This window comes from Tursiops truncatus, chromosome 15 (assembly GCF_011762595.2).
Source record: "Tursiops truncatus isolate mTurTru1 chromosome 15, mTurTru1.mat.Y, whole genome shotgun sequence".
NCBI lineage: Eukaryota > Metazoa > Chordata > Mammalia > Artiodactyla > Delphinidae > Tursiops > Tursiops truncatus.
The window spans coordinates 16736875-16750779 of NC_047048.1; the positions used below are offsets into that span (position 1 = coordinate 16736875).

Genomic DNA, 13905 nt, shown 5'->3' on the forward strand with positions numbered 1-13905 from the left:
TAACTGAAGAAAGAGTAAGTACTACTGGCGTCTGGTGAGTGGAGGCCAAGGATGCTGCTAAATATCCTTCAGTGCACAGAACAGTAAAGAATTATCCAGCCCCAAATGTGAATAGTGCTGAGGTTGAGAAACTCTTAGTGAATGTAGAACTGAATAGAACACATGTGGAATTTCAATAAGTAAGAAAAGAAGAAAGCTGAGGGGATCTTTGTATGAAAGCCCATTACAAGTGTTCCAGCCATGTCTGGGTTACTTCCAAGTCAGTAAATGCCCCAGAGTAGCCTACGTACTACTTGGGGCATGGGTGTCTGTTGCCGCCAGGGCCTGGCCCAATTCAGGGACGATGAAGTTGGTCACAGGTTTTTTAAAATCGAGGAGCCCTCTTACAAGTCCTCTTTATAATCAAGAGCTTGTGAAAGCTGTCTCAGCATAGCTTTGGAAATGCTGCAGCATGAAGCAGGGTCTCTGTTCTGTGGCGATGCCTTCACTTGGATTAAAATATAATTTTGGGGCTTCCCTGGTGGCGCGGTGGTTGAGAGTCCGCCTGCCAATGCAGGGGACACAGATTTGTGCCCCGGTCTGGGAAGATCCCACATGCCGCAGAGCGGCTGGGTCCCTGAGCCATGGCCGCTGAGCCTGCGCGTCCGGAGCCTGTGCTCCGCAACGGGAGAGGCTACAACAGTGAGAGGCCCGCGTACCACAAAAAAAGAAAAAAAAGAAAAAATATATATAATTTTGGAAAAAATTCTTCTATGATTTACTAAAATTCCCTGAAACATTTAAAGTTGAGTAAAATAATTTTTATCGAGAAACAACATTAAAAGATACTTGTTTTGAGGGGAAAAAATAGTCAGAGATCATCCTATCCACATAAACAGGTTTTTACCTTTGCATACTCCCGTTCAGTCTTTGTCCTTGTGCTTGTATCTTTCTATAGTTTCTGTCATGGTGTACACATGCTATTTTACATGTGACTTTGGATCTTACATATTTTTCTATTTTTGAATATTAGCTTTCTGACTGATCATTTTTCTTGGCTGCATAATCTTTCCTGACCTGGCTTCTGGGAAGGAGCATAGGCTTTGGGGCTAGACCTGGGTTTTAGTTTTAGCTCTGCCTCTGACTAGCTGAGGAACATGGGGGAAATGCCTCATCTATCTGTGTTTGAGTTATTCTAACTGTCTGTAAGTGCAGATAATCGTAATACCTACTTTAGAGCTGGGAGCATTAAATGAGAATATGTAAAGTGCTTGGTGCAGCACCAAGCAAATAATAATAGCACATGAAATGGTAGCTGTTCTTTTTTTTTTTTTTTTTAACATTTATTTATTTATGGCTGTGTTGGGTCTTCGCTGCGTGCGGGCTTTCTCTAGTTGTGGCGAGCGGGGGCTACTCTTTGTTGCGGTGCGCGGGCCTCTCATTGCAGTGGCTTCTCTTGTTGCGGAGCACGGGCTCTGGGCACCCGGGCTTCAGTAGTTGTGGCTCTCAGGTAGAGCGCAGGCTGAGTCGTTGTGGCGCACAGGCTTAGTTGCTCCGCGGCATGTGGGATCTTACCAGACCAGGGCTCTAACCCCTGTCCCCTGCATTGGCAGGCGGATTCTTAACCACTGTGCCACCAGGGAAGTCCTAGTAGCTGTTCTTAACATCAGTGTTATCATTGATGTGTTGCTCTCCCCACACCCCACCTTAGAATTCCATTCTGGAAAAATTCTTCTGAGCTGAAGAATAGGGCCAACTTTTTTGTTTTGTTTTTGTTTTTAAAGCCAGAATTTATTTCTATTTAAGAATGTGCAAGAGACTTTAAAAAGGCCCAAGGGCCCAACAGTGTCCGGGTTTAGTATAAGATCATACTGAGGTGGTGTCTGTTGGTTCCTCCATTGCTAAAGCCTCAATTTGATCCTGGTTGGTAAATGCCCTGATAATTCTAATAGTTGGGTAATGGTGATTTCCTCTAACTGGCATCTTTCATAAATGGCCGTCAGTCCATGAACGATGAAAAAAGCAATACCAGAAACAACCATTGATAGAAAGTTGTATGACTCAAGTGGAAAGCCACCACAGCAATTCCAAAAATCAAAATTATTAATCCAGTAATAAACAAACTGAAACGTTTGCAGATTCTGCTTGAACATCCTTCTTGCATTATTCTTTGAAACCAGGTCTTCTGATTACCAGCTTGAGTAGCTGAGATCATGATGAGTCTCATCTGGTATCAAATGCAGCTCTTTCAGAATAGAAACCAGCAAACACCTTTCAAGACAGATGCCAGAGGACAGCTTTTTAATCTAGTTTTAACAATGGAAATTAAACTCTTATTAATAAATCACAAAATCCTCATTTTAATGGCTGAGGAGATTGAGGCTGAGAAACGTTAACTACTCTGTTCATATTAATCCAACATTAGTATAAGGCAGCAGTTCTCAATAGGTCTGGGGACCCCTGGAGGTCCCCCCAAACCCTTTCAGGGTCCCAAAGGTCAACGATGTGGTCATAAAAATACTAAGACATTGTTTGTCATTTTTATTCTCACTCTTCTGAGTATACCGAGTAAAAAAAGCTCATTCAGATTCCACATTGCAGTTAACCTTTAAGAAATTAGTACTCATCAGATTTTAGTATTAGAATAGCTGCCGTTATCTGAAAAGGCCACTTCCTTCTCTTTCAGTTGTATATCTGTGTGAAGCTGGGTTCTCGTCATATACTTCAGTAAAACAACATTGTACAACAGATTGGGTACAGAACCAGATGAGAGAATCTAGCTATCTTCTTTCAAGCCACACAATAAAGAGATTTCCAAAAATGTAGAAACAGTGCTATTCTTCTCACTAATTTTTTGGAGGGCAAAATATAATTTTTTCATTTAAAAATGTTATTTATGCTAACATGTAATGGGCTTATCATTATTAAATGAATTAAATATTTGAAAAATTCTTAGTTTTAATTTCTAATATGACAAATATCAATAGAAATAACCTACATAAACAGAAAGAAGCTTTTTGCTGTCCTCAGTGATTTTTAAGAGTGTAAAGGGGTTTTAAGACTAAAACATTTGAGAACTGCTGCTATAAGGTAAAAAACAAAATGTAAAAATTTACCCAATATTCCACCATACAGAAATAACATCATTCCAGACCTCTCTCTCTACATAAATGCAGTTAAAGGTAGATTAAACTGAATAAAAGGACCAAATGGTATCGTATCATATATTTTTTTTTGGTATCATATATTTTTGCTAAAGACTATTCAGTTTTAGTTTTACTTGAATTTAACAGGAAGTATTAAATGGAAGGAATTGCTGACCTTGAGATGCTTTTTCCACAAGGAATATTAGTTTGTAAAAGATATCTCCAAGGATAAGAAAAAAAGATTATGAAAACCAATTTCTTACTACATATTTTCATTTTAGACCATATATTTTGAGACTCCGTGCTTGTGAAAGATGAGAAAGTTAGTTAGCACACCCTTCTATAATTCCTCCATTTGTTTAGTCTTGATTCTGTATTTAATTCAGTGCTTGCATTAGTCCCTTTGCCACAGCTTCACCATTCTGTAATTCTTTTTTATTTATCTCTTTATTTGCATGGTTTCATCGTTCAGTTGCTCCCTAAGAATTTGTGGGCAATATATTATTTGAATTTTTGCATGTTTTAAAAAAATGTCACCTTCCTTTATACTCAAAGGGGACCTTTGGGTTAAGTCATTCTTTGCCCCAGAACTTGTAGATACTGCACCACTGTTTTTTGGCTTTGACTGTTACTGTGAAGTCTGAATTCGAGGTTTTCTCCTTTGTATATGTGCCTTTTCTGCCTACATTCCCTTATTACTGAAGTTTTTGTATTGATTACTCATTTTTTTTCTTGGGGCTGAATAAGCCCTTTCATTTTGTATAGTGACACCTTTATTTCAGGAAAGGCTTCTTCTTGTTATAGTTATGAATGTTTTTCTTCTTTTGTCTTCTCTAAAATCATTTTATAGCCACCCCCACCCCCAATTTCATTTTGTGTGATTTCCTTTAGTGTTTAGTGCTTCTCAAAAATTAAGCAAGCGTAAGAATCACCTGGAGAGCTGGTACAAGCACAGCTTCCTGCCCCTGCCCGCCAGGTTCTACTTCAGTGGGTGTGGGTGTTGCCTGATCATTTGTATTTCCGACAAACTTCCAGGTTATGTTGGTGATGCAGGTCCACAGACCTCACCTTGACTAGCCCAGTAGTTTCAAATTTTTGGTCTTTGGACCTGTTTACTCTTTTTTTTTTTTAATTGAGGTATAATTGACATATAACACTGTTAGTGTTAGTTGCAGGTGTACAAAATAGTGATTTATGTATATTTGCAAAATGATCACCACAGTAAATGTAGATCCATTACCACACATAGTTACAAATTTTTTTCTTGTGAGAATTTATTTTACACTACTAGCAACTTTCAAATATACAATACAGTATTGTAAACTATAGTCACCATATTGTACATAACATCCCCAGGACTTATTTGTCTTACAGCTGGAAGTTTGTACCTTTTTACCACCTTCACCTGTTTCGCCCACCCTGGACCCCTTTATTCTTTTTTTAAAAAAAATTAATTAATTATTATTATTATTTTTTGGCTGTATTGGGTCTTTGTTGCTGCACACAGGCTTTCTCTCTAGTTGTGGTGAGTGGGGGCTCCTCTTCGTTGCGGTGTGCGGGCTTCTCACTGCGGTGGCTTCTCTTGTTGCGGAGCACAGGCTCTAGGCGCCCGGGCTTCAGTAGTTGTGGCATGCGGGCTCAGTAGTTGTGGCTCGCTGACTGTAGAGCGCAGGCTCAGTAGTTGTGGCACACGGGCTTAGTTCCTCTGCGGCATGTGGGATCTTCCTGGACCAGGGCTTGAACCCGTGTCTCCTCCATTGGCAGGTGGATTCTTAACCACTGTGCCACCAGGGAATTCCCTGGACCCCTTTACTCTTAAGAATTATTGAGGTCCTTAAAGAGCTTTGTGGGTTTTATCTATTGGTATTCAAACTGAGAAAATTTGGAAATATTTATTAATTCTTTTAAAAGTAACTGTGATGAACTCAGTGCATATTAACAAATAATACATCTTAATGAAAAATAACTTTTCCAAAGGAAACAAAAACACTTACTGAGAAGAGCGGCATTACATTTTTGTAAATCTCTTTAATATGTAGCTTAATGATATATAGCGTTTGCTTTTTCTCTGTTGCTTGTAACTTGGCATGTAACCTCTGGAAAACTCCGTTGTACACTTGTGAGATAATAAAAGTGAAAAAGGAAAATAACATTCTTTTAAAAATAGTTTTGAATTTGTGAACCCCGAAAAGCGTCTGGGGGCTCTCAGGGGTCCCTGGACCAAACTTTGAGAACTTCTGCTTTATGCTAATGCTTGGTTTTTTGTTTTTGTTTTTTGTAAGGAGAATTACTTAAATTGGTTTATAAGAGATTTGATAGTGTGTATCTTAAAAGCCTTTTGTGTTTCAGGCGACTTACTGAGTAACCTGTTGCAGAGTCCTAGTTCAGCCAAACTGTTGAATCAGCCAATCCCCATCCTTGATGTGGAGAGTGAGTATATCTGTTCCCTGGCCTTGGAGTGCCTGGCCCATCTCTTCAGTTGGATTCCTCTGTCTGCCAGCATCACCCCGTCCCTCCTTACCACCATCTTCCACTTTGCACGCTTTGGCTGTGACATCCGGGCCAGAAAGATGGCATCAGTTAACGGCAGCAGCCAGAACTGTGTGTTGGGTCAGGAGCGCGGCCGGCTTGGGGTCCTGGCCATGTCCTGCATCAATGAACTCATGTCCAAGAACTGTGTGCCTATGGAGTTCGAGGAGTACTTACTGCGTATGTTCCAGCAGACTTTCTACCTCCTGCAGAAAATCACCAAGGATAACAATGCCCACACGGTGAAGAGCAGGCTAGAAGAACTCGATGAGAGGTAATGAAAACAGGTGTGGCATCGGCTGTGCCCTGAGAATGGGCCTTGACTGTTTATCACGTTGCGCTGCATAGTGTCTGTAATCCTCTTTGGTTTCAGAATCTGGGGCTCCTGGTGAGGAACGGAGAGGTAGGTGTGTACCAGTAAGTCCAAGCTTAGCTGGAAGGGCTAGGGTGGTTAAGGGAAGCGAGTCGAGTTGGAAAAGTTGTGAATTGTGTGAATTGTGTAGGTTGGTTGTCTTCTTTGCCCGTCCACCTCCTGTCCTCCCTTCCACCCTTGTCCGCCCTCTCCTCACTCTTTGCCTGCAGGTCTGAGGTGGTGCAGGAACTGGGACCGCTGCTCATGCGTAGCCAAGCACAGGAGAGGAGGCCCGTGGAGGTACAGGAGTTACACTTGCCCTTCCTTGCTTGGTGTTGCTTGTTGGTTCTTCCTGTTTGACTTTTCTCAAGTGAACGTCGTGCAGTGTATAGGAATGTTGTCACTATTGTGAGTTTTACACTGATGACAAGAAAGGAGAGTTGTTAATGGGGCACACACCTGAGTTTCTTGGTTACTGTCCTCTTGAATGGCGCCTGAAATCACTTAGCCTCGCTTTATTAAGGACTCTTAGCAGATGGTCCCACAGTATGCTGAGGCATGGTCTCATTTATATTTCCCTTACAGATGATGTCATTTATGTATCTTACAGCTTTCATTAATATGATGCTACTGCTGTGTAAAAACAAAAGGGAAAATTGGAAGCTTATATTAAGAACATTATGTTGACTGTTCAGAGACTTTCAAACAGATAAATTGTATTGAATTAGTAAATATTTATAGATTGCCTGGCAGCAAAAGTTGTTAGTATTTTCATCAATTTTCCTTGGCTTGTTTTTGTTGTTAAGCTATACAGAGTTAAGCCATTTCTTTTTCTTTAGAGTAAGCAGCAGGATATAAAGTCAGGTGCCTGAAGTTAAGACAGTTTTACTGCTTTCTAAATTTAGCAATTTTAATAAGTTATTCTAAAGTTGAAAAAATTGATACATGAGATTATTTTGGTTTGGTTCATTGTAAACAAGCTTTGTGTGAAATTTTCTTTGTATAATCACAAAAGAACTCATAATCTGATATGGTAATATGTTGGTTTTATTTTTCATTATTTGGTAATAGCTTCCTATTTGAATTCAAAAACATCAGCATTGAGACACACAGCTTATATGTTTATATCCTTTCTAGCTTTGGTTAAGAAAGGCTGTATTTTCATATGTTTAAAAAAATCACAACAGTAACCCAACTGCTTGTACCAACCATCAGATATCAGTTGTTCTGACTTTTACTGTGGTGTAATGTTTGTTATGGCTTACATTTGGGTGGTATAAAAATGTCATCATGGATGATCTGTGTTCTGATTTTGTTACGTGTAACTTTTGTGCTCTTGGTTTTATATTTTAATCCTATGCTTCCTATTGCCCTGTGAAAGCTGAGAGGTGCCTGGAAGCAGAAAGGTGACATGAACAACACTGTGTGCTTGCTTCCTGGCTCTTGGGTCCCTTACCACTAATTCTAAACAGCTAAGTCCATTCTCAGTTGTTTAGGAGCTGCTTAACCAGGTTTCTTCCTCTCTTCTCCTCTACTGCCTTTTTTTCTAACTTTCTACTGCTCATTAGCACCTGTACCAGAAGGTGGGCAAGGGAAAGAAAATGAGGTGAAATAAAATTGGAGTTTTAGCTACTGAACAGTCTTGCTTGTATTCTTTAAAAAAATTGGGTTGGAGATTCAAATAAAATTGAGATTGTGTGGTATTTGACCCATGACTTCTCCTTATTCTTTAATGGGTGGTAGGGAATTGAGTGCATCTTCCTAAAGAGCAGCAAACTGGTTGATGTCTTTGAATAACCACATAAAAATGTGTAATAGGCTGAGCGAGGAATGAGGAGTTCCTGCTCTTGAGTATTAGTGATTGAAGGCCTCAGAGAAGTTTTTTTGTACTTTCCTATCTCTAAAAACAGTTGATTAGTGCCTTACTGTTTTTCAAGTATTTGACCCCATGATCCTTATCAAACAAATTATTATTATTTTTTTAAGCTGCAAATAAGCTTACCTGTGTGTGGCGGCCACACAGATTGGCCACCCTCAGGGTGCTAGGTCCCAGAAACAATATGGGACGTTTTATTTATGGGCCAGTTTTGCTCTTCTGAGGAGTAGTCTTCTTCCCCTTTATTATCTCATACATCTTTGCTTTAAAAAAAAAAAAAACACAGCTTTTTGCAGTTAGGAGTTTCAGAATTGCTTTTAACCATCATTCAATATTTGGCTAAGGCCCAGTGTATCTTTTATCTTTTTTAATCTGTCTCTGAAATGTGGTTTATGGAGGTATGCCCATCTCATTTTCTAATCACCTTTTGGTATTTAGGAGCTTAAAATGACAGTTTCTGAAATGTGAGAGTGATGATGTGCTGTGTATTCAATAACAAAAATATCTTATCCTTGCAGCTGTGACCCACACTCTTCTGTGAAATGATATTTGAATACAAATGAATTGGGAATTCACTGTGATGTGAAAAGAAAGAGCACTGGATTGGGAGTAGATGGTAGTCCCATTCTTCTGTGAGCTGGCTGAGTGACCTTGGGCCAGTCACTTTATCTCTCTGGGCTTCATCTCTAAAATGATGCATCAGTAAATTGTCCTTGAGTCTTGTCCAGCTCTAACAGTCCTCCTCCCTTAGATTTGACATCACTTTTAGAATGGATTGGGACGTGCTATGTTTAATTAGCACCAGGAGCCAGAGGGTGGGGGAAAAACATGAACATTAGGTTGCAAGACTGAATATATCTTACCTGGATGCCATCCCTTTCCTATAGCCTTGTTTTGATTTTTGGGTTTTTAGCACATTCGTTTTAATATTTTGGCCTCCTAGCAAAGAAAACCAGCCCTCCAGACTTGCCACATTGAAATGACAGATCATCTGCCCATGGACCTTTTGAGTACCATTTCCTTTCACTTTAATTGGGTCATAACACTGAGTTAGAAAATATGAGGACGCTAGCTTATAAGATGCCTTACCTAGATAGTGTCTGAGGATTAAAGTTGCTTTTCTGCTATGTTTCAGGTGGTAATGGAATGAAGGGTTGCCTGACCTGTAGGTAATTGTTGCAGGCCTTTATATTTTTAACTGAAAATATATTTGTTATAAATCTGTATAGTTTTGTACTGAAAGAAATTTGGATTGAATTTGAGTTCTCTTCTAGGGAGGTGGCCGAGTTTCTCATTGTCACCTTTTGTCTTCTTGTCTTCTTTAGCTACATTGAGAAGTTTACTGACTTTCTGCGGCTCTTTGTGAGTGTTCACCTAAGACGAATCGAGTCCTACTCCCAGTTCCCTGTGGTGGAGTTTTTGACACTTTTGTTCAAGTACACATTTCATCAGGTAAAGCACTGGAACTGCCCATGTCTCTCTCTTGCCACTCAAAATGTCTACTTTGTTATTTTCAGGAGAAAGAACTTCTTTATTTTATTTGTCAAACATTTATATAGTGCTTACTATATGAAGATTAACACATTTATCCTTCATAACAACCCTATGAGGTAGGTATTATTATCATCCCCATTTTACAGATAAAGAAACTGAGGCACAAAGATAACTTGCTGAGGGTCATACAGTAAGCGGTGGAGCCAGATAGAGTCTGCTCTTAATCACTGTTATGTTGAAGAAGCAAAATATAGAAAAAGTCTGACGTTAGGGCCTTTAGTTCTAGTCTGTAGCTGTCACTAAGACTACCCACAAAGACATTGTAAATAGTGAAGTTCTCAAGAGTTCAGTTTTGGTGGATCCAGTTGTTTCCCCCATTCAGCAAACGTTTTTTGAGCTTCTGTTGTGTTCCAGGAGTGAGGCCTATAACCCTTGTAAACAAAGTCCTTGCGTTCACTGAATTTACATTCTGATGACTCAGTATTTTTTGTTTCTATATATATTTTAGCAGCTTTATTGAGATAACATTTACTTACTGTGCAATTCACCCATTGTAATTGTACAATTCAGTGATGTTCGGTAGATTTATAGACTTGTGCAGCCATCATCAGAGTCCAGTTTTAAACATTTCTGTCATGCCCTATCACTTGTGCCCATTTGTGTGTCTTTTTTTTTTTTTTTTTTTTTTTTTGCAGTACACGGGCCTCTCACTGTTGTGGCCTCTCCCGTTGCGGAGCACAGGCTCCGGACACGCAGGCTCAGCGGCCGTGGCTCACGGGCCCAGCCGCTCCGCGGCATGTGGGATCTTCCCGGACCAGGGCACGAACCCGTGTCCCCTGCATCGGCAGGCGGACTCTCAACCACTGCGCCACCAGGGAAGCCCCTGTGTGTCTTTTTAAAATAAGCTTTTTGGGGAGCTCCCTGGCGGCCTAGTAGTTAGGATTCGGGGCTTTCACTGGTGTGGTCCGGGCTCAATCCCTGGTCGAGGAACTGAGATCCTGCAAGCATTGCAGTGTAGCCCCCCCCACTCCCCCCAAAAAAGCTTTTTGTTGAACTATCATACACGTATGGAAAAGCACATAAATCATACATGTGTAGCTTCGTGAGTTTTCCCAAAACGAACAAGACATGTGACCACCGAAGTCAAGAAGTAGAACATTACCAGCACCCCCAGAAATCCCCTCATGTCCTTCATCACTCCCCACCACATCCTCCCCAGAAGTAACCCCAGACCTGACTTTAATATCCCAGATGAGTTGTGCCTGTTTTAGAACTTCTCTAAATGGAAGCATACAATGTAGATTTGTTTTGTCTGACTTTTTTCATTCAACATTATGTTTGTGAGCTTCATCTGTGTTGTGTGTGGCAGTAGTTTGTTCTCATTGTTTTATAGGAAGTCATTAGAAAAGCCACTCCAGTGCTGATTTGGGCCACTTCCAGTTTTTGGTGGTCATGAATTATGTTGCAGTGAATATTCCTGTGTCTGCCTTTTGATGTACATACGTAGCTCTTTCTGTGTATGTTGGTATATTACCAGGAATGAAACTGCTGGGTCAGTGAGGGCATCTGATTTTACAAGCAGTCTTTTTTGGTTGTTTCAATCACTGATGTTGTAACTTAATGAGGCTAGAGGAGAGGTAAGGGTGGAGGCTGGGAGGGGTGTGTGTATGTAAAAGGGGATTTGGAAGGGTGCGGATGGAGGAGGAGGATCAAAGGTTAAAGAAGTGACACGATGTCTGATAGAGGGGCCGATGTCTGATAGAGGGGCCGGTGAGTGCAGAGCAAGAAGGAAGCACGCTGATCTCACTAGGCCTAAGAAGGGATAGAAGAGGTGATGAGATATAGGAGGGTGAGGATGTAGGAGAGAAGCATCAGAAGTGGGAGAGATTTGAGATGGATCTGGAGAAATCTTAAAGGGGACCAGGAAAAAAGGAAGGATTTGATAGATACCTTTGAATAAGTGCAGCAGAAACGAACGAGAGATAAGGAGCCAGTGCTGGGGGCAGAAGGAAGGGTTTGTTTGGCAAACGGAATGAACCGTCTTCCGATTTTGCTCCCTGTGTAAAATGGGACCTTTTTAGTATACGTGGTGTAGAAGAAAGCTAAAAAGTGCTTTGAAGTATGCATGTCTGATGCTTCCTTCTTTGGATGTGGACCCAAAAGTTCTGTGTTTGAGCTCTGGTTATTTCTGTTAGGTCTCTGTCCTTGGATAAGTCTTTTAAATTTCCTAGGGAGATAGACTGCAGTGGGCATCTTTCGGGTCTTTCCATATTCATCTTCTGTGATTCTTTCACTAGAATCCTACGGGTTCATTTTCCATTGAACCGAGAGTGGTGGTTTTATATATTTATATATGTTTTAATTACATACTGGGGGAAGAGATAGATTGGTCATGAGGCAAACAGCAAGCTTCTGTCTTCCTCCCTCACCAGCGGGTCACTGTCAGCTGAGCTCCCTGTGTTCTGCTGGCCTCCTGTGTGAGGACTTGCATTTCTGGGTGCAGACTCTGGGCTGTGTGGGTTGGTGGCCTCGAGGTGCAGGCAGAAGCCGATTCTGAGCACTGGCCAGAGGGGCAGGAACCTGGAAGGGGCTCCGGCGGAAGCTGCCCTTTGCTGGAGAGGCAGGGAGGGAGAAAGCTGGCAGGGCACACTCTAGGCCCAGGAGCTGGTAGTGAAAGATTTCTTTAGGATAAGGTTTAAGAATAAGAAATTAGGGCTTCCCTGGTGGCGCAGCGGTTGAGAGTCCGCCTGCCGACGCAGGGGACACGGGTTCGTGCCCTGGTCCGGGAAGATCCCACATGCCGCGGAGCGGCTGGGCCCGTGAGCCATGGCTGCTGAGCCTGTGCGTACGGAGCCTGTGCTCCACAACGGGAGAGGCCACAGCAGTGAGAGGCCCGCATGCCGCAAAAAAAAAAAAAGAATAAGAAATTAAATTGCTGTCAAGAGAGAGCTTTAAGTTCTCATCTGTTCATTAACAGCATGTTCTTCCTTTATCATAGCTAAGTTCTCTGTAAAGTGGGAAAATGTGTCTTTTCTCTTGTTTAGAGGGTTATTCTCAGTGTACTTTGCCTTTTGTTCCTACAATTCATGGAAATATTAATCCTGGTCAACATTTTTTTTTAATTTATTTATTTAATCTTTGGGTCTGTTGGGTCTTTGTTGCTGCGCGTGGGCTTTCTCTAGTTGCGGTGAATGGGGGCTACTCTTCATTGCGGTGCACAGGCTTCTCATTGCAGTGGCTTTTCTTGTTGAGGACCACGGGCTCCAGGCACGTGGGCTTCAGTAGTTGTGGCTCGCGGGCTCTAGAGTACAGGCTCGGTAGTTGTGGCACACGGGCTTAGTTGCTCCGCGGCATGTGGGATCTTCCCGGACCAGGGCTCGAACCCGTGTCCCCTGCATTGGTAGGCGGATTCTTAACCACTGCGCCACAAGGGAAGTCCCTGGTCAGCATATTTTTAAAGAATAGTAATAAGATGAAGATGGTGGTAGTATCTTCCTGTAACCATTTTCTCTCTTCCGTTTATTTTCCTGCAGTTTTTCTTTCACCTAAGTGTCCTGCTACAGTCCCTCCAGCCACTAGTGCTCACCAGGTGTTTGCCTCCACCACTGCTGAGCCCCTGAGGTGTCTGTATAAACATATGGTTTCTGTCTTCCGGCTCCTTCTCTTGCTGTATCATTACCAATTCCTTCTTGGTCTTGCAGTTTCCATTTTGCCCCTTCTTCTTAAAACATGCCTGAGATAGTATGGCATAGGGGGAAGGGTCTGGACTGGGGGAGTCTTACGATCCACAGTCTAGTTCTGTTTTTGTTCTTTATCTTGTCACCTTGGGCAGATGACTTGACTTCTGGTTTCTTTGTCTGTGAAATGGGAGGAAGAAAGACATCTCTCCGCTTTCCAGGACTGTTGTGAAGATCAAATAGACCTATGCAAATCAAAACAAACCACTTGGAGAGAAGAGTAGCATCATTAGTTTTTTAAAGGAACTTGCCAGGATCTTTAGTGACTAACCAGCCCTGGAATCTGAAAAGTAAAAAATCTGAGTATGGGTACATTTTAAAAATGGGTCCATGAGGGCTCTGCAAAGTTGTATGACTCCAAAAGTGCAGTCAGCGTATTGCCTTTATGACCTTAGCAGTCTGTGCCCAGAGCAATTGTCAAAGGCCAGACTGTGGGCAGTGCATAAGGCCTCACAGTGGGGCCTGTAGAGATGGATGTGAATGGTAGTGTTTCAGGTCCTACAGAGGGTGTATTTGCCCAACTTTTTTTCCAGCCTTGAGCCACACAGTAAATCCTCAATTCAAACGCATGAGAAAGACATGTATAATTGTAAACTCCTTTGACATAGCCATAACACTTGGATTTATATGGTGGCTTTTCTCAAAAGCACCTCCACGTGCATCGATCAGTTATATTTTTTGGTGAGGGATCTGGTAGGTATTTATTTTCAAAGCAAGGAAGGGCGGCTGGGTGACCTCCTTACTGGAAGCACAGCAAGCCAAAGCCAGGACAAGACTACATCTCCTGGCTGC

At 41.8% G+C, this 13905-nt stretch overlaps 1 protein-coding gene across 7 annotated transcripts in view; it reads left to right on the forward strand.

Annotated features, from left to right (window-relative positions):
• The window catches only part of XPO6 (exportin 6), a 122248-nt gene that overhangs the window by 49794 nt on the left and 58549 nt on the right, over positions 1–13905 (forward strand). For all 7 annotated transcript variants that reach the window (XM_019921790.2, XM_073792178.1, XM_019921789.3 and 4 more), the window contains 2 exons: positions 5475–5928; positions 9208–9334. In XM_019921790.2, coding sequence (XP_019777349.2) covers positions 5475–5928; positions 9208–9334 — 581 coding nt within the window. The remainder of the gene's footprint in view (positions 1–5474; positions 5929–9207; positions 9335–13905) is intronic.